The sequence below is a fragment of the Gymnoscopelus microlampas genome (assembly GCF_963454915.1).
Source record: "Gymnoscopelus microlampas genome assembly, chromosome: 9".
Lineage (NCBI taxonomy): Eukaryota > Metazoa > Chordata > Actinopteri > Myctophiformes > Myctophidae > Gymnoscopelus > Gymnoscopelus microlampas.
In genome coordinates, this window is record NC_139946.1 from 19,220,835 (window position 1) to 19,248,498 (window position 27,664).

The 27,664-nt window shown below is 39.9% G+C and overlaps 1 protein-coding gene across 1 annotated transcript; it reads right to left on the reverse strand.

The window, feature by feature from the left end:
* Positions 1-2,036: 2,036 nt before the first annotated feature.
* On the reverse strand, positions 2,037-27,324 carry crtc1b (CREB regulated transcription coactivator 1b). The gene is made up of 14 exons (XM_084067692.1): positions 27,191-27,324; positions 23,196-23,312; positions 21,260-21,387; positions 19,891-19,950; positions 19,151-19,245; positions 18,037-18,122; positions 17,810-17,853; positions 17,069-17,292; positions 16,273-16,424; positions 14,988-15,212; positions 13,684-13,770; positions 12,481-12,567; positions 11,675-11,849; positions 2,037-9,612 (listed from the first exon to the last, which is right to left on the reverse strand). Exons 1-14 carry the CDS (start codon positions 27,314-27,316, stop codon positions 9,401-9,403), a joined length of 1,818 nt encoding a protein of 605 aa, XP_083923818.1. The 5' UTR covers positions 27,317-27,324; the 3' UTR covers positions 2,037-9,400.
* Between the last annotated feature and the right edge of the window lie 340 nt (positions 27,325-27,664).

The window sequence follows — 27,664 nt, forward strand, 5'->3', positions numbered from 1 at the left end:
ATCACAAATATTTCAAATTATGTAAACACAAATCAGGTGAAAATGCATTTCAAAATGAAAACGATAACAAGGATGGTATACAAAAGGATTCAAACCTCAAGTACATTCAGGAGATGGTGATATTATAAAATTGAATTGGACAACCTTTAATTGATATAGTAATAGACATTGTATAGAGGAAAACCACCTTTGAACAATGTTTCATTTGAGCATTTTATTTTATATTAGAAACAGAACGGTTCACGTAGGGTTTTTTACTTTTCATTTTCTCACACAGCAACAGATAAATACTACAGATCTTTAACTATGACTTACAGGACAACAGTCAGAATAATGCTATTCTCACTAGAAGCTTCAATGCAACTTAATAACGTGTTTTCCAAGGGCGCTATTCTCATTTACTAGTGGACTGTGGATCATTCAGAAAACCTCATATTAAAGACAGTAGTTCCCAACCTTTTTGTCCGTGGACCGCCCCTTCTTGCACGTGGGGGTTTGTGCCCCCCACGTGCGTGCGCAGGCACAAAAACACACACACACACACACACACACACACACACTATAGTCCTTGTGCGATGAATAGTGAAAACAGCCAATCTATAAACTAACAACTTGTCGCAATGCAACGCATTGTGAGCTTGTAGATCAGCTATTTTGGCCATTTTGAAAATGTTTTGAATTGTTCGGAATAGTTTTTAAAATATTTTTGACAATATAATTGCCCAAAATAGGGATGCCAGCTTGAAAGCGGATGACATATGATGTTATGACTGTCAAACATGTTTTCATTTTTGGACTGCCACCAAACAGAGAGGGACTCACATGATCTCCCCTGTGGTCTTTGGCGGGGACCTGGGCCCCAGGTTGGGAACCACCGATTCAGAAACCTATTATTAAAGGGATGCTATTTTCAGACTGAAAATGCCCTTGGGGACCAAAGCAGCATCAAGTACAAACCTCCCCACTGTCACTCCTTGCTCTGCTTGAGCCAGGAGCACTTTTCATGAGTACCGTTAAAAAGGATGTGTCCTCACACACATTACACTGACCTAGTTTGAAACGTCGTACATTTCCATCACTCTTCAGCACATTACACTGCATTAGGGATGCAATGGTCCATTTTGACCCATTAAGACCTGAGGCCGATTCTACAAATGCCTTCTAAACAAGTACTTCTCACACTTTCAAGATTTTTCAAAAATGGCAGGTGTGCAAGCTCGCAGCGTGGCACGAAGTGACGCGCTGTGAGCTTGTAGATATTCTATTTTTGAATAGCCAACGCTAAAATCTAAAATGACACAGATGCTTCACCGGTTTTAATGGGTTAAAATGGACAGATTTTTTATTAAAATAGATTCATTTTCATAATCGATTTAGTTTGATTACCAGTTAGACCGCTATACTGCATGATCAAACCAACAGAATGAGGCCATGCTCTCTGTACATGATTCAACATTTGTATGTTACATCCCATATCGTTGCTGTCAGTCAGAAACCCTTTACACCCATACTTCTTTTTTATGTTTAGCGATCCATTAACCACTTAAGCGTCATTTTATACTTCTTTGTGCTGTGCAAAAGGAGCAAAAATATCTACAAGTTCATCATCATGTAGTTTGTGAGCTTGTACAGTAGATTTGCAATTTTTACTACCCCTCCCACCAATAATGTTTAAGTGTGTCTGTGGGTTTTTTATAAATATTGAAACAATGAAAAGATTAAGAGCTTATGACTAAACATCATTACACTGGATCCATTGGAACAGTTTCCTTTTAGCATTTCCTGAAAACAGTTTTGGACCGCCCGACTGAGCTGATATATAGTACATACTGTATAGGTAAACGAGAGTAAGACTTTTGTGTTTGATGTTTATATTTCAGGCATTTTGTGCATGCTGTAAAATATATGCACCAATACCAAGAACACTAATGTTATGCGAGTAGTGGTCAGAGAGACCACCAGAAGACAAGATTACCATGATCCTAGAATGGCTGTGGAATTGTTTATTATCAACCAGGGCTGGGTGATATGGACAAAATCATATCACTTTATTTTTGACCAAATATTTCCATATCCATATTCTGACGATAATATACATTTTCTTTTAAATTTGTAAAAATGCGTATACATTTCATTTATTAATTGCAAAAATAGCTGATCTACAACCTTACAATGAGCCACTTCACGACGGATTGTGAGCTCGTAGATCTGCAATTTTGGACCATTTTGGAAAGTATAAAATAAGGCTTAAGTGATTAAAAACCAGGAAAAGACAACACTTTTGCCATCACCATGTTACGATATGAAAAATTCCAGACAATATCTGGTCTCATAACAATATTGATATAATATTGATATATTGCCCAGCCCCAATATCGTCTGTTAAAGGACGAATTCACCCATTTTCACATAATTGGCCCTCACTAATGCTCCTGATAAAAGGTGCAATTTGTCTATACTCGGTCTGTCTCTCATAGGAGGGCTGTGGACACTTCAGAAACCCGCTTACCAGTGACATCATCTTTAGCCGTTTTTTTTCTCCAAACAAGATTTCAATGTATTTATTTCTATTTGTTTTAACGCGAGAACAATGGCTTCCATTATAGCATGCTAACTTTCCAGTTTCCATTATAGCATGCTAACTTTCCAGGAGCCTGCCGTTTCTATTAGCTTGGATTCCCCATTGATTATGTCACTGGTAGGCAGGTTTCTGAACTGTCCACAGCCTTCCTCTGACACACAGACAAAGTAGACTTTTTTCTTTTTACCATTTTATCATGAGCATTAGTGAGGACCAATTATATGAAGATAGGTTGAAATTGGGTGAAATCGTCCTTTTAAGTGACAGCATGTGTGTGTTGCCTCAATCTAGACATAAATTACACCCTTTTTGACAGTATAACAACACAAGCGCTGTGGACCAGCAAGTGAACCAGTCCTCCTATGATTATGTTTAGAGTAGATTAACGTTTTCCACTACCTTGAAGCTTTCTGGAAAACAGATTTGGAATTTCCATTAAAAGCCCACTAGCTCCTCATCTTTCCTGTTCGTGTTGGCTCTAGCACTATGTTGGCAGTGGCAGTGTGTATGGCCAAAGTCAAGCGTCCCATCAAGGAGAGCTCATTCCAACTTCATGGCCTTGGACCAAGACTGTCAAGAGATTTCTTTTAGCGATTCTGACATTTATGCATCTCTGATAGTCTTGGAGACTTACAGTACCCAAATAGTGTTTGGAATTCTGTGTTCTGTGCCTGTATACTTCTCCATACAAATTCAATTTAGGCATTTAGCAGATGCTCTTAACCAGAGCAAAAGGCAGGGTAATTTGTGCATGGAATTCCAAACACTATTTGGGGAACTCTCCAAGACTGTCAGAGATACATACATGTCAGAATCAATCCGCTGACAGTCTTGGTCCAAGGCTAACCAACTTCAGTTCACAACACTACATACTTTTCCCAGACCTACTGTCATGACATGAGAGATCTCTGAGGGGAAGAAATGGTCAACACAGAAGTACATTCGGATACTGATTTCTTTCCAACAACACAGGAGAACAAGCTGCACTGGATTAAGCCCTTTCTAGTTTTGCATCCCTCAAAAAAAAATCTTCACAGGTACAAAATAAAAAATAAAAAAATAGAACAAGACAAGCCAAAAATAGTTTACAAAGGAAAAGGTACAGAATACATCTTTTTTTTCTATTTTGTTTTTCTCTTTGACATGAAAACATTTCCGGAGTATAGATCTGGTGTGAAACAGTCAGCATTCACATAGGGCATAAGAACAGTCTCTGTTCCTTCAACAGGAAGTCACAAATAAAGTGCGAAGCAACTAGCCGACTAAACATTGCACAATAGAAAAAACAAAACAAACAACAGAATTACACTTAATCCAGTCTATAACCTGACATGATAGGCCAATAAAACTATTGTGATAACCCATGTCTTCCCCCATTGTGCGATACAGGGCCTCTATGATAAACAAGAGGAATTATGCCGTTGTGTTAAAGGACCACTTCACCCATTTTCATCTGTATCTTCATCTAATTAGTCATCACTAATAATCATAAGATCGCACCATTTTTGTCTAGTACTCACTTTGTGTCTCAAAGGAGGGCTGTGGACAGTTCAGAAACCTGCCCACCAGTGAGTGACATCATCGGTAGGCAGGTTTGGTGATTTCAAAGAAGGTTTAAAACTTTTTTTTTCTTCTGGTTAATCCAAGAACAATGGTTTCCATTTCAACATGCTAACTTTCCAGGAAGAGAAAGGCTGTAGTTTCTATTTGTTTGGAAACCCAGTCGATGATGTCATTGGTAGACAGGGTTCTGAAATGTCCACAGCACACCAATGAGACGCAGGGTGAGTGGACATGCTTGGGCTCTGGTTCCAGCTTGGGGACTTTTTAGATCTCAGGAGGAGCTTACAGTTGGGCTGGCTTTTGATAACATGTTTTACAAACATACGGACAGCGGGCGCGTGCACGTACTGGTGGGTACTAGTGTTATGTCTAGTAGTAGTGTATCATTGTCAGGCCTTGTGACTATCAAACAATGCAGCTTTGAAAATACTCCACTTGAGCTTATACATAAATCTCATATGTATACAAGTATATACACATATGTATCGAAGGACCAGACTGTTGCGTCTATCATGTCATGCATTTGACTGTGGGACACAGGTTCAAGTCCCAGGTATGCAAACAAACAGTGCAAACGCCAATCACTTCAATCACTGCCAGAGCGAGAGATAAAGAGAACAGGAAAACACGGTTCCGTTTTCTTTATCACGTTTATAAAAGGAACAAAAAACAAGACAACGTGTGAGTGGACAAGGGTCCGGATTCAGTGTTAGCGTATCTGAGTTGAATGCGGTTCTAATCATAATTAGGCCTGTCACAATCATAACATAATCATTTGAATTGTTTCCATTCATCTGCACAAATGAATCTGTTGAAAAAATGTTTTCATATATTTTAAAGCATTTTCCAAAATAGTGAAAATAGACAATCTACAAGCACCACAACACGTTGCATTGCATTGAGAGCTTGTAGGTCCATTTCTGCTATTTTAAAAATGATTCTTAAAGTATGAATTAAGGTCCATTTTGGCCATAGTACATTATCGGCACTGGTCGTTGTATAATTTAAGTTATTTGTCCTAACTACCCTGTGCAATTTTTGTTACGCCTAAAAACCAAACAGAAACATAATTTCTGTTTATGTTTAGTGTTCAACGCCAAAAACACAAATGCATTAATAGCAATTATTTGTATGACTATTAATCGTCAATTAAAATGTCATGATGGTAACAGCCCTGATCACAACATGGTATGCAGGGAGAGAGACACTACAGTTTATGAAGAGAAGGTGGAACAAGCAACTGTCTGCATCCTCTGTCAGAGGGGACGAGAGACGAGCTGGGTCCAACTAACAGCTTGCAGGACCCAAACCTCAAAAGGTCGTTTTGGTGACAACAGGCTAAAATCTAAAGACATTGTTGCACAAAAATATCTGATATCAACCAGGACTTTAGGCATTGAAACGGCGGTGGTAACAAGTGTCACATAACAAGAAACCAAGTTAATTGTTGCACACGAGAATCCCAGGCATGCATCCCTTTTAGACTAGTTGCCACTTGCCAGACAGCTTGCGTTTTTATCTCACACGGACCAAACGAGCATAGCTATGAGACCTTCGTTCAGGGATTTGGACTGTCAAGTTCTAAGTCATGCATTCTGCTAGGGCGATAGCGTATGTACAATGTTCATCTGAATTAGGGCTACAACCAACATGTTCTTAGCGAATATTCTATCGCATAGTTTTTCAATTAATCAAATAATCTTGTCGAGCAAAGATAGTGAATATAGCTGATCGACAAGCTCACAACACGTTGCAACACGTTGTCGACCGCCTATCTTCACTATTTTGGAACATTTTTGAAGACTTTTGCAACTTTTTGCCTAAGACATGCCCAAAACAGGGTTGGATTATTAATCAATTATTTTATAAAATTATCAATTATTTTGTATAATCGATTAATAAATCGATTAACCGTTGCAACCCTAATCTGAATGACTGCTGTTCAACAAGAAAAAGGTTTGTAGATGAAGAGAAAGGGTCAAACCACCGCTAGGCAGAATGGTCATCGACATGGAGCATGAACCCTTCTATACAATAACACACATGGCATCTTCCACTGAGGTTTGGCTCAAAAAACACAAAAAAAAAACACACAAACAAAAACAAACTCTAGCTATTAAAAAACAAACATTTGGACATTATCCTATAGAATAATCTATATCATCTGTTCTATATAGTTTCTCTGTTATCTTATGGTCAGATTCTTAAAATCTCATTTGCATAGGAATCACAAATCTATCGAAGGCAAACAAAAATCACAGATAAGACACGAACAACAAATAATGAACATGTTAACTGAAAACGAAGTTTAAGAACTTTAGAAGTTTTGTCCTAAACCAAACGTGATTCCTCTTCTTTTTTCTTTTACAAGTTGGAATGGGACCGCATCTCACAGACAGGATTTGTGTAAAGCCGATGATAAGCATCTGTATTTTTTTCACCCCCCTGTACATACAGTAGACATTACAATATACAAAACATGATCCCACACAACTGGGAGAAACTTCACCACAGGGAAGCTCTGACAAAAACAAAAAGGTGGATTACTGTGCTCAAATTCGAAAGGAAAACGACCGTTCTAAAGTTCCATTCCTACAGGACCGTGAAGTCATAGTCCTAAAGCCTACAGCGTACAACAAAGTAGAAATCAGGCCAAATAGTTACACTCTACAGGCATGGCTTGCTCATAGCTCTCAATTCAGACAAGTATTTGCCAGATGACACTAGAATCGATAAAGGACCGTGACAGGGATGTAGTGATTAATATCGTTATGTTAGTCCTGCAGACGACTCTGTGTAAACACCAATCATATTAGAAAAAGATGTAAACACATTTCTAGACTACATCCCTGATTGTTTGAGCTTTTGAAGATTTTGTGGCTCTTTGATACCATCAATAGCACATTCGGTTCCTTTCATTTTTAGAAATATATATTCTATAAATAGTTATTACCAGGAATCTCTCAATGCAAATACTGGCTCCAGCAGCTCTTTGTTTGATGTAAGGACATTTCACTATGTGATTACATTAACTAAAATGTATGTTAAAAACACCTTTTGGGCTTAAATAGAACATTTGATAAGCACACTTTTTAAATGTATTTCATTTGTGAAAATCCAATTTCTTTTTACTTTTAACCACTTATACCCTATATAAACTTTGTTGAACGGGTCTGCAAGGGCATACTAGATCCACTAGTATTTCTCTCTAAACCAAATGTTTCACAGAACATAGCTGATCTACAAGACCAGGCGCCGTGAGCTTGTAGATCTGCAATTTTTGCCAAAATGTTCACCCCAGTCAGGTGTCGGATCCCAACCCTAATGTTAACTCGTAGAAAAGACTCGTCCCTGGTTCTAGTAACTGATATTTTATTCTAAAGTGTGAGGGGGGCCCTGCTTTTTAAATAACTTTATTACTTAACAATTACAAATTTAAAAGTTAATTAATTGTGTTAAAGTGAAATACCTCTTTAAGTAGTGTTCAATACTTAAAAAATGTTCAAACATTTTAAAAATACCAAAGAAATCTAGTTTTACGCCGAGCCCTTGTGGCCAAGGTCACAGAAGCTTTTCCCCCTGGTTCTTGTCAGAGCTTCCCTGCCAAGGAGCAGAAAGCCTCCCCATATTTGCACTTTCCTTCAAAGACTTTAAACCCAGCTAATTCTTTGCAGACAGTAGTGGGGTTTTTTTTCTCCTTTTTTGTAATCTTATAAAACATCGAGAGTTTAGCTAAAAACTTTACCGGTACAAAATACAGTACATTGATTTGTCAAACCTTACATTACATAACCACAAATAATCACTGACCGATAAGTTAAGTAATCCTTTTCAAATACAAGAAAAATGTTACGAGAAGTGACGAAAATACATTGTCACATTAGACACTAACGCAGAACAGTAGAATATCGATGTAAGGCAAAATCAGGTGTTCTCACAGTGACAACTTCAAAAAGATTTGCTTCTGAAGAACTTTCCTAGTGTTCTCTGCTTTAAAAATAACCTTTTTTTCCAAAGGGAGATAGGTCATTACTAGATATATATTGGCATGAAGACAATTTGGATATTCTGTCACATTACATTTCAACGCCTGCTTTATTCACTCAGCTAACTTAAAATAAGCACCTGAATAAAATGTTGAGGAAATTTTATTTTGGGATCATGTACTGTTTTTCCTGGATGGAAAATTGAGTATCCGTGGATTTTATCAGACTATTTTTAACTGGGATACTCCCGTCAGAGAATGGCACATTAAACCCCCAAGAGCAAATATGGGGAGGTTTTGCGCTCCACTCATAACCAAGAAGCTTAATAAACACATAATATGTATACATTTGTCAGTTCATAAATAGACGCAAACCACATCAGTGCAATTTGTAGAACACGACTACAGCAGGATAGCGTTTTGGCATCAAACTTAAATTATGAAATGCAATATATTATATATAAACAATATAAATAAAAATCATAAACCAAAAGAATAAATAAAAAATATAACGTATAAATACACAAACATCATACAGTAAATGATGACAATATAAACATTTGGTTGTCAAAAATAAAGCTTTGAGTGAGAAAGAGAAAGCTGTATGGTATGTATATTATGATGGTGAAATCAATTCATTAGATTCCAGGGTAGGAACCACTCGACTGTGGTATTTTGCACTTAAAATGTATGTGTACCTACAGTATATGTATATATATAATATATATATATATATATAATGCGTGTGTGTGTGTGTAAAATAAATAAATAAAAAGCATTCCAAAACGGACACGGTTTAGTACATTTTTCAAGCAGCTTTCCCCCTACAAGAAAACACAAGTAGGAAAAGAAAGATAAAATAAATAAATCATAAATAAATGTGACAAAAAATAAATGTGCATTGTTGTTGTTGGGGTAAATGTTGGCAGGTACGTTATACACTGTAAACAGAGCAGGCTAGCGAAAGCGCCGCGCGATCAACCTCATTCAAAAATAATGACAGCAACAATGCCATTCCCCAGCAAGCCACAGGACGTCTCTGCCTCTTCCTCGTTTGTTTGTCTTTTTGGTGGTGCATCGTCTCAGGAGGGCTTTGAAAGGTCAAAGGGCGAGGAGGTCAGACAGCTGAACGGCCATGCAATTCGGGAGAGGTTTAGTCGGCCCCACCCCCATTTTTAATTTCTCTCCTTTCCAGAGTTAAGTAGTGGGGTGTTTCCCTTTTTTTAATTTTTATTTCCTGTGTGGTCGGCCACAGTGTAGTGTCCAGCAGCTCACAGCCGGTCCATCCTGAAGGCGTCTTCAGTAGCGGGGTCGGTCAGTACCATGTCGGGATCGTTGAGCATGTGGAGTCCGTCCAGGGTCAGTGGGTCAATCTTTAGCTCGTCCAACGGGAACTGGGAGTCTGCATCGAAACTGACGTCGCCGACGCCGGCCAAAGAGTTGGTCAACTCCTTGGAAAGGCTGGGCGGAGACTCCCCTGTTACTGGAATTGATTTTTGTCATATAAATTAAACTTTAAACACAACAATTACAACAAGTTGTAAGGGTATTCTGTATATAGTAGATGTATATTGTATGAAAACTATAATAATTATAATAATACATCCACAGAGCTTTTTAAAAAAGGTGTGGAGTAACAGTATTGCATTTAACAACAACAACAACAACAAAAAGATTGTACATTTGTCAGGACAAGGAAATCTCCTGAAGCTGACGGCAGCCATGTTCATCCTTTGTCGTTGGGCAAGGTAGTTTTTACCCAAAGATATAAGGACATTGCATTACAGTGTTGCACACTACATGACTACTGCGTTTTGTGCCATATAAGGTTGACAGGGAAATAACAAACCAAATCTCTGTTTGATGCAAGGACATTTCACTATGTGATTACATCAACTGAAATGTATGTTAAAAACACCTTTTCATTTCAACACATATCATGATAAGTGTTTATAAAAATATTACTAGGGTACTAAAATCAAGTGTAAAGTTCAGCCAAAACCTTGTTCACTTGTATTGAGAGTATATTCTTCTGGAGCCTCCAGGAGGTGAAATAGCAACATCTGCTGGGCCATTAATGGGAACTGCACCCTTAAGAGATTCATGAAGTAGGCTTCAAATGCAGCGCAGATTCCTTGGCGCCTGATCTAAACATGCCAGGCTGAGTGGTCACACCTGAGAAACCAGTCAGTCACTAACAACGATAGAGAAGAAAATAAACTTTGTGCTGGCTTATCATTCATTGTTGATATAGCCTACGCACCTGCTTGAACCTTTTTAATCTAGGTGTGTGAAAGTTTCTAACTTTGAAATAATATAACATTAACATAACAGAAACCTTGCCACTATTGAATCAAATTGTGTAAAGACCGTATTTCATACAATTGTGCCGTAACATTACAAGAAAACTGCATTTTTGTCATGTCAAGTGTTTGTTTGAGTGAGTGAAGCCTAATGCGTACTACAACTACACCACCAGAACAGGCGAAATGTGTTCAACAGCAGACAGACAATTGTAATTTCATACTTCTGTGTTCTGGAAGCCAGACCCCGCCCACCACCGTTCATGCCGTTTGATCTGACTGTAACATTGTACACTACAGCAATGCTGGAACAGATGGTTAAATTAATACCTGGATTACATTTCTGACAGAGGTGTGGAGGTTTTGCCCCTTCTAGCGATAGGTTGTGATAATGAATGGTCACTAGACAGAGATTTCAGAGGCGTTTGTACCTCCTGGAAGTTGGCGTGCTACTGCTGCTGCTTTTCACTGGCTTCACTGGTGACAGAATGAACTTGAAGCTGGGCTGAAAGAATGCAGTAACGATGCGGAACGTCTGACCAATCACAGTAGCCGGCTGGCCGCACTAATTAGTCACAACATCTCGGAGGCACCAAACACCCGACATTAGCTCTGATCTAACCCACCCGAACCTCTAATGTCATATTGTAATAGTTTTGGACCAGCCGAACCAAACTGACATTGGTTGTTCAGGTGGAGTATGCATCAGGCTTAACAGTCAACATATTTGTTTTGTTATGGACATCTTTGACTTTTGGAGTGAGAAATGTAAATGTAAATACAAAGTTACAAGCACACTGCTCCTCATCAGACTCGTCTGAAGAAGAGCAGTGTGCTCGAAAGGTCGCTCAGCCCACTCAGGTGGTACCAAATATAAATATCAAAAGGGAGCTACAGTGTGCAAACTTTTATTTTGTCTCCAAGTTTTGTGGTTGGAAGTTCAGCACCTGCCTTTAAATGGAAAATGGATGTGCGCCTCTTTGGATCCTCATTGCTACAAAGTTCCAACCTCAGACGCTAATGCTGCGTTCACACTTGCTGCGACAAAGCGACAGGCTACAGGCCATTTTCAATGGAAGCCAGGGGCCCATGGGGTTTCCACCCGACATTGACGATAATATAGAAACATAATTTTCTATGTCAACACTCTAGCAGATTGACCACAGTAGAAGGAAGAGTATGACATAATGCATCATCTTACACCTATCTATGTGTGTTTGGTAATTGGGTGACCGGGGGTACCTGTGAGGATGATGTTGGGGATGTTGCCATGGTTACTGTATCCTAGCTGCTGTGTGTCCTGGAGGCTGCTCCCAGTGAGGCCCATCATGGCTGCCTGCGTGTAGTTGAGGGTGGAGCACTGATTGTACAGACTGTTGGAGCTGATGGGGTTCTCAATCATGTTGAACTGCTCCAGCTAGAAAATACACCATTTTGTAAGAATAAAGGAAGGTATCAGAACCATTTGTAAAAAAAACATAGGAAATGAGTACAGGAAGTCTACCATATAACAGTAGTATTACTGTATAACAAACATAAGAATAGATAACACGGACAGGAGAAAAAAAGAATGATGGCAAACTTGCTTACTGAAATTGAAACGGAAACATCTGCACAACAAATAGCTCCTGTTCAAACATTTAATGCTTTAATGTGTGTGACAATTTTAGCAACAAGGCTCTTCCTCAGACACAGAATTATCTTCTTAAATACCCATAGTTCCCATTGCAAAACCATGGGATATGGTATTTAAATAGGGGACTATGGGTACTTAAGAGGAATATTTAATGGTGCTGACTGTTAATGGGAAGATTTTGATGTGCCCATTTTTCTGTTTCAATTCCATTAGGTATTTTTTGATCCAGTGCACGTCTGATTTGGTTTTGAGATGCCTTTTTTATTGTATTCTTTAAACTAGCTTACTGGATACCACAAGAGTTGTTGGGCCAATCAATAAACCTTCGTTCTGGGTTTATAATTAGCATAGAATGAACACATCTTACATCAAATCAGATTACTAGTGATTATCAGTTTATGGATTGTGTCACCTGATGAGACAGTGCATTGGTCTGTCTTGAAGCCATCTGCTGATCGTAGAATGAATCACCAAATATACTGCCCACCACGGGAATGTGCTGGAAGACATATCGTTAAGCTGTTAATTTACTCACCATGGCATCTGAAATGAACAGTGAAAAAAAGCACAAAACATACACTAGCCAAGGAGGTGGGTTGTTCAATCCCACAAGCAGATATTTTTTAGTAATGCCATGACAGAAACAAGCTGGAGGCAAAGTCAAAGAGTGAGAGCGTTGACCTGAAGCAAATGGTTTAAACATCTTGTAAAAAAAAAAAACATTTGTAATGAGACAAGTTGAAGCACCTCAGGAAATGAATAATCAGCACTGTGTGATAAGCTTTCTTTCAGGTGTAAGAGTTGACCGTTTCACCGTATTTTTCACGTTTAATCATGTTTTTTGCAAGAGTAAAAGTATTTAAAAACAAAACAAGTTGTATTCAAAATGTTCAGCTTATAGTCCAAAATGTTCCCAAAAATGTAATAGCATATCTACAAGCTTGCAACACGTGGTGCTATGACACAGTGATCTTGTAGATCTGCTATTTTCGCCATTTAAACAAATAAATCCATTTAGCAATAGTGGGGCCACAGCCAGAAGCTATGGCTATTCAGGGGTCCTTGGCATGGGAACCCCTTGTTTAGCCTACCTACATTTTACAACAATCTCTTGAGAGCATTCATTCCAAAAGGGGCGGCAGTGGCTCAGGAGGTAGAACGGCCGCTTGGAAATCAGAAGGTCCCCGGTTCAATCCTGTGCTCTCCCTGGGTTAGGGTCAAAGTGTCCTTGAGCAAGACACTGAACCCCTAACTGCTCCTGATGAGCAGGTTGGTGCCTTGCACGGTTTCCTCTGCCATCGGCGTGGGAATGTATGTGTGAATAGGTGAATGTAATGCATATTGTAAAGCGCTTTGGAGAAAGGTGCTATATAAATGCACCATTTACCAAAGGAAGAAAGCATCCACCATATGATCCTACATGCATAGTACAGTGAACAATTAGAGCGATGAGGAGGAAATGACAGAAGCAGCCGTGGACACCATGGACAGGACAACTGTAGACCGGAGAATGAGAAGCAGTGTTAACCGATTCAGACCTAATGCCCCGACCCCACAAGGAACAAAGCCCCTTCCCCCGAAAAGCAGCGAGCTCGGCGTGTGGGCGGGGCCTTACTTGAGGCGAGCTGCCAGGCGAGAAGCCTTGATTGGAGACGGGGGAGGTTGGAGACTGATTGGCTGGGGAGCCAGTCTGATTGCGGTACTGTTGGAGGGAAGAGGGTTAGCTAGCACGGAGCGCCATGACAGTCACACAAATCTGACAGGAAGGGAACTGAGCTGAGGTTATCCATGGATCTGTAATGGCTCTTTTTGACTACAAGAACTAAGAGAACCGTGTCGGGTTCAGCATTTGTTTCCATGCACTACGGCTTGGTTTCAGATAAGGTTAACAGAACCCAATTTGGGCCCTGCTCAGGACATAGTATTACTAACCCTGAGTTCTCTGAACCCAGAACTTATACTTGGTACTGTAGGTTCTGGGTTGAGTGGGTTCCCCATCACAATCAAAAAGAGTTGTTAGAGTTATGGGAAGTAGGTCTGGAGGTCCAGGTCTTTCCCTGGTAGGAAATTATCACCAGCCACTGAGAGGAATACTGGCAAGTATATATAGTCATTAAGTGAGGGATCTTATGGCTGGTGTATTTTTTTTTAACCAGACTTAATAGCCACATTTGGAGATTTACCAGAATTTATAGCCACACTACCTTGGTTCTTACACCATTGTTATCCAAATAAAAATGCTTAATTAATCAAACTACTTACAACAAATTTGTTAACCAAGGAAAATACTTGAAAGATGGCAGAACTCATCTCAATGAAGATTTCATTTCTTTATAAGCCTCTACAATGATCTGCCTTAACCAAATCATGACCTCTCAAGAAACAAATGAAATCCATTTTATCAAAAGATTAACAACAAATTAATTAGCAAGGAGAATTTATTTTCTGGCAGCTGTCAAAAGCAAAGATGTGTTAATCGTAATAAAGTAAACTTATTGTAATGAAATATCAATCTCAGGGGTTTTGCAACCACACAAAGCCATTTGGATGATAGACAGGCTCCATTACTAGACACAAACCTCAGAGACAATTTATTAACTGCATCAATCATTGGATATATTAAGTGAAATAAAAATAAAAACGCTTTCCAAAACAGTGATGACAACTGAAATTCTATTGTGTATTTATAAAATTAACTAAAATCATAGAGGGAAATATTCTATTAAATTACAATACAAAAGCTAATAAAATAAAACTATTTCTTAAAGCTAATAAAAACTAAACCAAAATTAGCAAACCGATGTTGAAAAGTAAACAAAACTAAACTGAAACTAATAATAACCTGAAAAATAATTGAAAAAAATAAATAATAAAAACTATAATAACCTTGATTGTGAGCAGGTGTTCACAGTAACTTACCGAGTTGATGTTGATATTGGCGGTGTTTTGGCTCTGGGTGTCTGGGGAGGGGCTGGTAGCCGTGGCTGAGCTGGAGGTGGCTGTGCTGGGCAGGCTGATGAGGCGGATGCCCTGCTGCTTCTGTAGGTCATTGAGGAGCTGAGCCTGGGCCTGGGCCGTCAGCTGGCTGAACAGAGGGTACTGGGACAGCTGCAGCTCCAGGGACATGGCCTCCATCGGCACTGCCTGAGGAAAGAAGAAAAATAATTCATGACGGTCTAATAACAGAATGGTTTGGCTTTTAATTAGCAGTTATCTGGGTAACCTGCTTGAATGTCCCTACTACATATAATAGCCTACATCTTGCAATGCAAATTGAAAACATTTCTTCAGTCTTAAGGTCATAACAGACGGGAAGCGCTGGACGTGGGCGTTACCGCTTGGATCAGCGGTGATCGCGCCGCGATCATTGTTGTTTTGTCCTCCTGCGCGGTGCGGGGAAAAGAAAGCTGACCACAATCCAGCTCTTGCCGCCCGCGCGCTTGTGTGTGCACAAACGAGGACGCGAACGAGAATTTCACGGGACCATGCCCGCCTGCCTCACAGCCCCTCAAATTCTCCGCACATCCCAAATAATCGCCCGCCTCTCATTGAAAATGCATTACATAGGCGCGTCGGCCGCTTCCCGTCTGAAATGACCTTTACTGTACTGTACATTTGGCCACACTAGTGAGGGGCCGTGTACACAGAAAACATTTTATGAGCGGAGGAGCGCAGGCATCAAGCATTTATTGACGCCTGCAATGTTCAAACCTATCGACCGTTGCTGTGCTCAAACGTTGTGTCATCTGCGTTATTATTAGCACAAATAGCCTAGCTGAAACGGTAAACACCAGGCCGTAAATGACTGGATTGACTGACAGCCAGGAGGATCAAACATGACATCGATGAGCAGCACTCCTCTCCAAAAGTTTAACTATTTAGATTTTCTGCTTCAAGCACTCAAGGCACTGATACGCGATGCTCAGCGCTAGGAGCACTCCAGCACCTCTTTACTATAGAAATGCATGGCAGAAGGGTGCTGGCAGCTCTTAAAACCCTTTCTGTGGATACGGCCCCTGATAGTGTCCGGGGGGGTAGTTCAGTTAGTAGAGCACTTGTCTTTGGACCACAAGGTTCTAGGTTCGATCCCAGGCAGGCGTTTGATACTGCCAAAAGGTCAGAAGCAGTGCATCACATCCCCTCAGATTATGGGACTGGGTTAGTAGAAAACTATCTGGCGTGGTGCCCAGGCAGGTCACCTTACCTGGGTGATGTTAACGGGTGAGGACAGGGTGGGAGACAGCTGCTGGGGGGACTGCTGGAAATGGAGGTCAGCACTGAGGGTGAGGGGAACCACATTGGGTTGTCTGCGCTGTGACGTGACTGTCATGGTGGGCTCAGAGGAGGAGGTGATCCCTGACACACACACACACACACACACACACACATACACACACACAATTAAAGACAAAATTATCATCAATGATGGTGTCACATGAAGTGTCAGATTGTCTTTCCAAGCTGTTAAACGCTATGTCTTTCACATTCTGTACAAAGCTGGAAGTGGGAAATTGAGTTTAATACATTTACATTTTTCCAAAGCATTTTCAATACTCTTCACTGATTTTAAAGTCATACGGTGTAACATTCATTTTAGTAGCCTTTTTGGCGACATTTTTGGTATCTCTATTGTCATTACAGCATCAACAGGGAATGGGATTAAAGCAAAAACAAATCCTTTTCGTTAGGCAGTCCCAATCTGTGATTTGTGAAACAGCGAGAAAAGAGTCCTCAACACTAGCGCTGTTTCCTAAACAATTAGCACAATTATGTAGATGCATTATGTTTGGGTATTATCATTCTAAACCTATGTTCTTGCTGTTCTACAGCCAACTAGTTGAAGAAATTGCAAATTGAGGGTTTAACTTTGCTTTTATGAAATATCTGAGACCATTAGGGTTTTATGGAATATGCTTATGAACATCAATTTGCAATTTACAATTTCATCAATAGATGATGTATCTCGCTGAAAAGGAATGAGAAGTGGGCGGGTACTGTACCATGGCTGGCAGCACTGATGCCCAGGTGTGTCAGGTTGGTGGTGAGGCTGCTAGTGCTGTTGGAGGAGCTGAGGGAAGGGAAGGCCACGGTGTCCTCTGGGTCCAGAGGGGTGGACAGCGGTGGGGGGAACTGGATGTTGGTCAGATCGGGCAGAGAGCCTCCCGTGTTGTGTACAGCTGGAAGGCCGGTCGGGCTGACTTCCTGGTCCGGTGACGGGAAAATGCTGAAAGACAGAAATGTCAGAGGATGTGTTGTGGTTTTAGCTTACGTTTGAAAAAGTGGCATTTCGAAGACAGCTTATTGGAGAAGAGAGAAACAGCAACAAGGGGGTGAAGAGTAAGGTTAGCTACAGAAACTGAGCTTGGTTTCTATGGGTCCAGTACCTACCAGAACGAATTATACTGCACATTTTGGGGCTTCATTTCGGTGTCACTTAAAATCCTGAACTGTCAATTTGCCCCCTGGGTGCTCCAAATGGACATTACAACAGGCAAATAGAAGTATCACCGCACCACACGTGTAACTAGTAAACAACAATACTGCTTTGCAGCATGCAGGCTACCGTTAGCTTGCTAGTTTAAACACGGTTCAAAATGCCTAAAACGAAACGGTCAAAATTATATGGCTGCATTTCACTGTAAAAGATTCAAAACGGTTCAACTCTGTGCTTTTAATGTAACTGGGCAGTTATTCCAATCTGTAAACTAACCATAGTAAGAAATAAATCAACAGGTACTCACTTGATTCCAGGAACATCACACGTGTTGGAATTTGATGAATCGTCCTGAATAAAGAGAAGATGGTAGTGGTGAACATGTACACTAAAAACTATGGGCACGATCCATCTGCTCATTAATGTGATTGTTCTTTGGTCACGCCATAGTATTAAGTATTAAAGATGTATTAAAAGAAAAAAAATACAACAAAACAAATAAACCCCTTGTAGCCCTTGTCTTCCCCTCCACACCTTCTCGTCATCCCACATTTGTTTCTGTGCATCGTTGTCTGCAGTCGATTCTGACTCTTCTGCCCCAGGTACTGTTAGCAGCAGCACTGATTGGTAAAACACAAAGACAGTTGCATGCTAATTCAGTATCAAATAGGTCTGCGACAGTTAATCAATCGATTTAATCGATTGTAAAAAAATAATAATTTGATAATCTTAACAAAATAATCGATTAATAATCTATCCCTATTTTGGCCATGTCATGACAGAGGGAAAGATATTTAAAGTAGCCAATCTACAACGCGATCCAACATGTTATGAGCTTGTAAATCTGTTATTTTAACTATTTTTGCACCACATCATTGTGTGAAGAAGTATAAAATAACACTTAAGTGGTTAATTTAAAAAATATACAAAACAAGCACACTTACCAATTATTCAATTAATTAAAAACGTTATCAATAGAATAATCACTAAGGAGATCATTGATAGTTGCAGCCCTAGCATTAAATTAGTTCAACAAATGGGTCACTGACATTGCAGTCAACCTATTGTAAGCATAGTTTTGGGCACTTGCTCTCAATATGTCCACAGTAAAAAATCTTGGTTTGATTCCAACAGGGCAGAGAAGCATTCACAGTGATAATCACGCCAAGATTCAAGCACACCTAAAAATAGTAAGGTGTCAACCAAAAGACAGGAGAGAAGCCATCTATACTTGGCAGGGTGTTCCATAAGGGTCGGCCGCCGGCTTGATAGACGCCGTACTTTGAAAAATTTCCAGCGGGTTACGTTTTTATGAGCTGTATCCAGACTGATCTTCCTGTTGATGTAAGGAGGCCTGCATCCAACAGAGCAGAGCCGACTTCATCAAAATGAGAGATCAACTGTTACTCAGTGCTTGTTCGTACAGCCTACATGTGCACGTTTTCCTTTTGAAACAATTACATCAGGCCTGCCAGTATACAGAAGTACCAGCATCCCATATGTAATACTTTCTCAGTCATCGTTTTCACTTAGCACATACATATTTCACGAAGAGAGTAGATCTAGATCTTCCGAAATGAAGCGCAACAACCCATTTATACCACTGTGTATGAATAAATAAAGTGTCAGTGAACAGATCTGTCGTTACCTCGTTTAGGCTGGAGCTCCTGCGATCCCCCTGCAAATACCTCCTGGGGCTTAGGGTTCATGGTGCTCTGGTGTAAGGCAGAGTCCGAATTTGTTCTGGGTGTGTTGGAGAGGAAACAAAGTTGTCAGAAAAATGTTAGTCTCTCAAGTCAGACAACTATTCTACACAATCTTTGAATGCTACAGAGAGTCTGTAACTACACCTCCTGCACGCTGTGAACAGAAGCTGTCGTCTATTCAACAATTCTGTTCAAATACGTTTAAAAATGTCTTTAAAATATATTTTTTTATTTCCATTTCTGCTAAGCAGCAAGCTATATATTCATCCACTAATTGGATTTACGGGACTGAAAAGACTAAACGGAAGTGAGGCAGACATCCTCCGCAGTTTCAGCGCTTCCACTTGGCACAGACTGTATGACGGAAGCATTTGAAAACTGTGTGAGTCAACAGTCTGTCTCGAGAGACTAGCAAAACTATAGCCCTGCCAGCCCCCCCACACATCCAACCAATGGTAGCATCACATCTATTGTCCCAGCATTGTCAAAATGATTAAGAACCACTCTCTGCTACACTCTGTTTATGCGTTTACTTTTCTGTGTTAGACAGGTTGGCAAAATGTCCAGCCTGCAATGACGCAGTGAGTCATGTAGGTCCTCATTTTGAAAAGGAAGTGTACCAACTTGGAGACAATTTTATTTCTTCTTCTTCATTAGTTAGTAAACTTCAAAAGCAGCTTACCTTCTCCAGCTGGTATCTGGTGGAGGGGACAGGTAAACAGAGCTGTAGGGACAGCTGTCAATGTAAATCTCAGTTAAGAAGAATAATGTAGCTGGTGATGAGATATAGCTATGTCGTGGTGATCTTTGAGGCATCTAGTTGGTTCTTACTCTAGAGTGACCGAGTGACTGTACGACTGCAGTGGTAACTAGAGCCATTATTTAACGTCATCGGTATCTGCAATTATGCGGCTGATGTGTCCGATTTGTAACCACTTGAACATCCCTATTCCTGAGGCACATCGGCAGAAAATAGCAGATCTGCAAGCTTGTAGGTCGGTTTGGTGTAGACAGAGGGAAGAAAAGAGCGGCCCAAGTATATAGCCAACCCGGGTCAAATAGGGGGTTTAAGTGGTTAACCACTTTCAACCTGGCATCCCTACTTTGTGCATGTCATTACAGGAGAGCATTTTAAAAAGGTTTTCAACATGAGCTTGTAGATCAGCTATTTTAGACACAGTTGTTGTGGTTAAGTGATTAAATTGAAACAAAAAGTGATCTTGGTCTAGGACTCTCCAGATTCGGTTTGGCTCTAGGGATAACAAACACTGCAAGCAGCCTTGATAGAAGTGCAACAGCCTGGGTCTCGGGGACACATTGACTACTAGACCTTATACCAACCAAACTATAAAGATCATATAAGAGGGGAGTGTCAGGATGGGGTTTCTATGTTACCTGGCTGTTTAAAGTTAATCAGTTACTACTACCGTCTCCTGTCCTTGGCTGTTACAGCAGTGGATATCATTTACCAACATTTCATTCTTTAATATAAACAGTTTAAAAAATAAAAATAAAATACAAATTCTAGACTTTTTCCAGATGCTTTCCAAACTGATTGTTTTGCCTGTAAGAACTCTACTTTCTGTAGTTTTCTTTTTTTGTGTGTAGACCTTCTGATCACCAGTGGTTATCTTAAAGCACTGAAAGTTACAATGGTATGTATTTTTGCCCTGCAGATGACAGACCAATGCTGCCTTTAACATGCTGTCAGATTCTTTGCTGCATATTTTGCACAATGCTCAGGAGGATCGATACAGGTTTTATATTTGGGGTGTTTTGAGCAATAACCTTGAAAACAAACAAACAAAGACCCATTTTCCAAACAAAGACCCATTCAAAGTATCCCTTGATACTTGATATAAAAAGAAATACAAAATTAAAAAAGCGGGCTTCTCGATTATTCTGGAAAAGATATTGACAGAATAATCGGCAAGAACATAATCGATAGTTGCAGCAGCCCTAAACCCTAGCCAATAAATGTTAACGTAAACAAAAACTTAGTTCTGATGACTTCTGTTCGACATGTACACGTTGTGTTTCTTGAGAAGGATATCTGGCGTCCGTGTTTGTCAACAGACAGCGGTCGTCGGTGTGGAGAGGAGATGCGGTTGCGGTCCCGGTAGACACGGTCCACCAGTCCGTGATGCCTGGTGGTCCGGCTGGTGTCCAGCACTGAGTTCTGAAGAGAACACACCAAGTCAACGTGGCAGAGAAATCCAGCTTCCACCAAGTTCAGAGAACATAAAATATCACCAAAATGATCGATATAATATAATCAATATAAAATGGTTGCAAAATGCAAATGTATTCATTTCAAAATGAGTCAAGCCATGGGCCCCCATACTGATGCTCGAGTTGGCAAATGTATTTAAAGATGGAAAGCCATGACAAGCAATGGTGTACTCTTTAAATTTATGATCCAAATTGACATTCCAGGGTTGAATTGGTTTGCCTGATATAGCCAACAGTTCTGGTTTGCTTTGGTTTCTGTGCCCTAGATAACAGCTCGCCTTTGTAGTTGACTCAAAAGGGTGGTCCCAGCAACAATTAAACCGGATTTATACTTGCCGACTGGATATTTTCTGCAAGTGACACCGTCACACGACAGAGTATAGATTATGCATTACAGTGATGAGAACAATACCTTCATTTGAAATAAAGGTACGTACTGTTCTCATCACTTTAAGTGTAGCTGGAGTGTGCCTTTCAGTTCATGTTTATGCTATCCACCTGCCAGTGTGTGAAGTTGTGCCAAAACTACACTGCATTTAGTTGATTCCTACCAACCAGCAGTCTACATTCAAACAGACTGCTGTCATCATAATTTCATCCAAATCATCCTAAATGTAAGCAATAATACACAAGGTAATGCTATATCATGGTTAAAGGTACAGCTGTGCTGCAGTCACAGGAATGTGGCAGAAGGCCATGTGCCACTGCCATATAATCACAATATAGCACGAACTTCAATGTATTATCACAACTATTGAATTGGTTTATTTTGCTCTCCTCTTGACAGCAAATTCTCTGTGGCTAGACATTAACAATCATCTTTTAGCCTGGACTATTTTGTGAACATGTATTATGGCTTTATAAACACTGATTTGCATGTTCCCATTCAATTCAATGCATTTAGTGAAAAATGTCTTGGTTGCATCAACGGTCGACTGTAACTGAGCTGAATTACTTACTCTTGACTTCTATCAAATTTGCCTGCTTGATGGTGGTGCTGAATATTTGCTGCCTGCCAATACTATATTGATCCACACCTCATGACATTTGAGGTTAATTTTGAGGGAACTTTCTGACCAGTTAGATGGGTGTCCTCATTAGTATTGTTACAGTACTAAAAAAATAATATTCAGTATGAAATAAGTTTCATGTCTCACGTTTATCAAACCGTTATTGCCAATGTCGCCTATTTGGAATAACCAAGTCCTATAATAAAACATTGTTTGGAACACTGACTGATAAGTAAACACAGCTATCGGTTTGTGTAACAAGGGACGAGTTCCTATAATTGTGGATATAAGCACGCATGGAGCAAGTCTCGTCCTTTCACAATGTGGGATCAGAACTATTTGTTGTATAAAAATAATGAACAGGTTTATTCCAGTCATTCACTAAAGCTAAAGCCAACTGTAGTCTTCATCTGATCTGCTCAATAGCAGCTAACAATATCCCATTTAGTAGAGGTTAAAACAACCGCACACGGTCATCAAATGCAAAGAGAAAATCAGGTTTTTTTTTCTCAGGAACGGAACGGAACGTTCCCGAGACCTTCATTGGGTTGTCAAGACAACCTCCCAATACATTTCCCAATAAAGAATCCCTGATTTTGTTTTTTCATTTGAAGACGGTGTGGGAGTTTTTTTCTGCTACTTTTGTCCTCTCTTACGTCGCTCTGTCTGTAGGTGTGCAAAAGGCTTTCTTTTCAGAGATTAAAACAACACTTTTGTTAGCAGCTGAGAGAAGCTAGGGGCTCACCTGAAAAGGCAGGTCAATGTTGCCATTTCCAATCTGATTGACATTGGGCAGTGAGCCTCCATAGTACTGTCCACGATTCTGCCCTAGTTGCAAATACTGGGTCTTCTGCAACTGCAGCTGTGCAAAATAAAATTGCATGAAAGCATGAGTGAGTGAATGACTGATCTGATACATGGAAAAAGAATATGGCTGGAGAAAGAAAAAAAAACAATCAGGCTTGTTGGCAGGGTAGGAAACTAACTACTTTTACATTTACAAGTCAAACGGACAGCTTAATTACATAGCAATGTGTTGAATTAAACAGACAGTCAGTACTTTATACCATTTGGTTGTGGTTAATTACCCACCTTGCCCGTCTTTTCAGTTTAAATGAAAAATGTACATATTATCATCTGGATGGAATGTGATTTAATTGATGGGTTGGGTGTTTTGTGAGCAGTAAAGAGCAGACAACAACATCACTGACAGTAATAGAGTACCTAAGTCCTGATGTCACTCCCACTACCCTTGGGTCACGGCGTAATTTCTTGTATTGGATTTCCCATAGGGAAATCTTAGATCATGTCATATAAGAACTGTGTTCCAAAAATTTGAAAAACACCCAGGAGATTTTGTCAGGTATGTGACTGTGTAGTTTATGGTATCGAGTTACATTTGATAACGTCTGTGTATGGATACATTTTTACTTTTTTATCGTCAGCTGATGCTTCATATCCATATGAATAAAATCAACGGGGGGGATTAGTTTATTTCTGGAACACTGTTCTTATGTCACAAGATCTAAGATTCCCCTATGGGAAATCCAAAACAAAAAATAACACTGTGTTCCAGGTGGATAGCGCCCTCTAGCGGCAGTGATGTCAGACTGCGGTGCTCTATAACTCGACAGCAGATACTACAGTTGAGTGAGCAACACCTGACGACAGTCAGGGCATGTTAAAATGTTGCACATCTGAGCCTCAAGTCTGTTGTCCTACAAACTGTGGTGGATAGTAGCAAAGTACATTTACTTGAGTATAGTACTTAAGTAAATTTTTTGAGTATGTAGTTTGCGTGAATATTTGTATTTTTGGATACTGACTTTCGCTCCACTACATTAAAAAAAATGTTGTACTTTTGACAAAGGTACAAAGTACATAATGAATGAACCACTTAAGCTCCATTTCAAATATAGTGAAAATAGCAGATCAAAGAGCATTCACATATTCACAACGCCTTGCGATGGGACGTGTTGTGAGCTTATAGAAGTTATAGATCTACTATTTTCACTATTTGTGATATTTAAATGTCTCAAATTCAATACGGCAATGCATTGATATTAAAAAGTAAATGTACTTAGGTAAGCTGTACCATTTAATACTTAAGTATTTTAAAAAGAATGTACTTTTGAATACTAATACGGTATTTTTAAAAGCAAGTACTCCAAAACTCAAGTACAAATTTGACAGCAACTTTCACTTGTAGTTGAGTCATATTTGACCAGGAGCATCTATACTTTCAAGTACTGGGGTTGAGTACTTTGTCCACCACTGGTATAGCCTTGTGTCTGTTGTTAAAAAGACAAAAAGCAGCAGGTTGTCTATTATCCGTGTTATGTGAAGAGCCTGTCTAGTGATGTAGGTTGTCAATGTATAATAGAGATTAATTGCAATAGCATGAACAACATGAATGAATGAATTATGAATGAATGAATATGAATGAAAAGACAAAGGAATCTGACACGGCTAGACAAGACGTTCCACTTTACTTTTCTACATCTACTGGCAAAACATTCGACTGAGGACAGTGGTACAATGAGCAATGTAGACCAGCAAAGAGTAAAGACTCCAGTAACAGATCACAAACTGAAGCCACAGGGTTACAAAACTATTCAGATACATTGAAGCTGATAAATGGGTACTCTCTCCTGATTGGCTGATATTGGCAAACCACCTGAAAATGTATATTCTGTTTATTAAAGAGCTGGAGAGACCCCTGTTACTGAACAAACACTCTAGCATTACTATCAGAATATAGAGCTTTAAAGGAATAATTCACCCCAAAAATGTGTATAACACTTCTTTACAGTGAATGAATAAAAAAAAAGATCCCAGGGTAAGTAAACAATAGAAATAAACAAAAGTCATTGTTTTGGGTGACTACTCCTTCAACTTTTTAACAACACTTTTTGTTTTAACCTAAAAATATCACTTACATTACCTTTTATTTAACTATTGAGAGTGCACAAATTAGTAAACTCTCAGATTTACATACCTAGATGTAACTATAAGGGTCCATTTGGTTTCCAAATGAGAATCATTTAGCTGCGGGACCACCTGGAACCCCCTCAAGGACTAATCATAACTATTCAAATGTCCTTGTGTGATTTAAAGCAACAATGTTTTTGAGGCATCTCCTTGGCCGCTGTTGCCAAGCATAGATGCTCGACAAAGTTGTCACGCACATGTCCCTGCGGATTGCTGATTCCACCGTGACAGAAGGGACTCTTTGTCTAAGTGTCCCTTAATGACAAAGCCAGGAACGTGTGCCAAAACCACAAACCTAATAATACTTCACTATGATCAAGAAAAATAAACAGCACTGGGAATACTAGCTTGAGCTGCATAAAATGTCAGCTGTCTCAGGGGGAATGAAAACTGGAGAAAAATAATATTCACACAGCTGAGATCCGGAGTGATTCTTGGCATTCAATAAGCTACCTAACGTTAGCCATAATAATGCTTTGAATAGCAGTGTTGTCCCACTGCAATTTCCTAAGAGCCCGAGCTGTTTTTATCTATCTATCCTGACCTATCTATCTATCTACCTATCACCTGTAGGACAAAATCAAATGTCACGATATTTGACAAGATACCTTGAAATCGTGAGCATAATATTGTATTCTGACCCATTCCATATTCAAAAGATTTTAGAAAGTTTAAAATAGGTCTTAAGTAGTTAAAACCAGGAATATACAACACTTCTGCCATATCATAATGATATCTAGTCTCATATCACTATATCGACTATGATATAAAAATATTGCCCAACCCTATATATTATTATCGCGTTGCCCATTACTGACAGAACAGAAATGTCAACATACACACAACACACACACACACAGGATAGGTGGTCACTAGGGACATCTGGGCACCTCGATGTAAAATTGGCTATTTTGTCCAAAAATGTAAAAAAAATATATACATTTAAAAAATGGTCTTAAGTAAAGTGATGTGGACATGCACAGTACATCACTATCAGACTTAAATGTATCCTTCAACTTCTTGTTTATGCCCCAGAATGCCTGGATAAACAGGTTGTGCAGTCATTTGTAGCAATTGTAGAAATAATAGACCGAATTGTCAAATGTTTAATAAAGTTTTACTCAAAAACATTCTCTTCTTTTTTTCTTTTTCTTTTTTACATTTTGGCAAAAATAGCCAATTTAACACCGAGGTGCCCACTCTTACTTGGTGCCCACCTATCCTGTTACACACACACACACAGGTGCCAGTTATCCACATCTGGCTCCAGTAACTAGGCAGCTACTAGCTAACATTAGCTACGTCGTCCAGCTGTTCGTTAACGCAATGGACGTTAATAACCGTTAATAACGTCAGCTAACCATCGTTCTACATCCCATCTGAAGACCATAATAACCTGTCATTCTCACGCTCATAAAGGCGTGCACACAGAGAGATGCTGCAGCTAACATACAGCTCGTCTGTTTATTTATTTATACTTCGTCGTACACGTTCGTTCGCACGTCGCTCTGTCAAAAATAAATGACGCGCTTTCACGCGAAAAATGACGTGTTTTCCACCTGAAAAACGCGTCATTTTTCGGTGTCACACGACGAAAGTGTAATTAATTAACGGCCGTTTAACGGTTTCTCCTCCTATCCTCCTCCTGGCTGAGGCTGAGCTAACATGATGATAACACATAACATTCGTGGATGTTTTATTTGTTTTTTTGTATGTTATTTTTGTGCGGTAACTAGCGGGGTCTCTCACCCTGGCGGCCCTGGTGACGTCCAGGTCCTTCATGACCTCCTCGAAGGCGGCGGTCTCCTCAGCCTGCTTCTGGTTGTGCAGGGCGATCTTCTCGCTGAATTTGCGGGGATTGTTTGAGGACGCCATCTTTTCCCTCCTCTTTCTTTCTCAATGGAACGTAGCCCGCACGGCGGGCGCCGTATGCCCGCTCGCGTCATCACGCACGTACGCGTAGCACACACTAGAAGGCTCTGGCATACACCACGCACGGTGGCACCGTGGCAGGCAGTGACAGGTGTTATTTTGGTGGTCGTATAGCAGCAGCATCTCAGGAGGTTCTATAACTTGTCTTACCCCCTTTCACAGTGATTCGCAATCTTTTAATTGAATTTAATTGAATTTCAAGGATCCCTAGTTTGATATTCATTAAAGTGGTTCTCAAAGTGGGGAACGCGAGGACCCCGCTTTCTTGGGGCTCTAATATTAGGTTTGTAA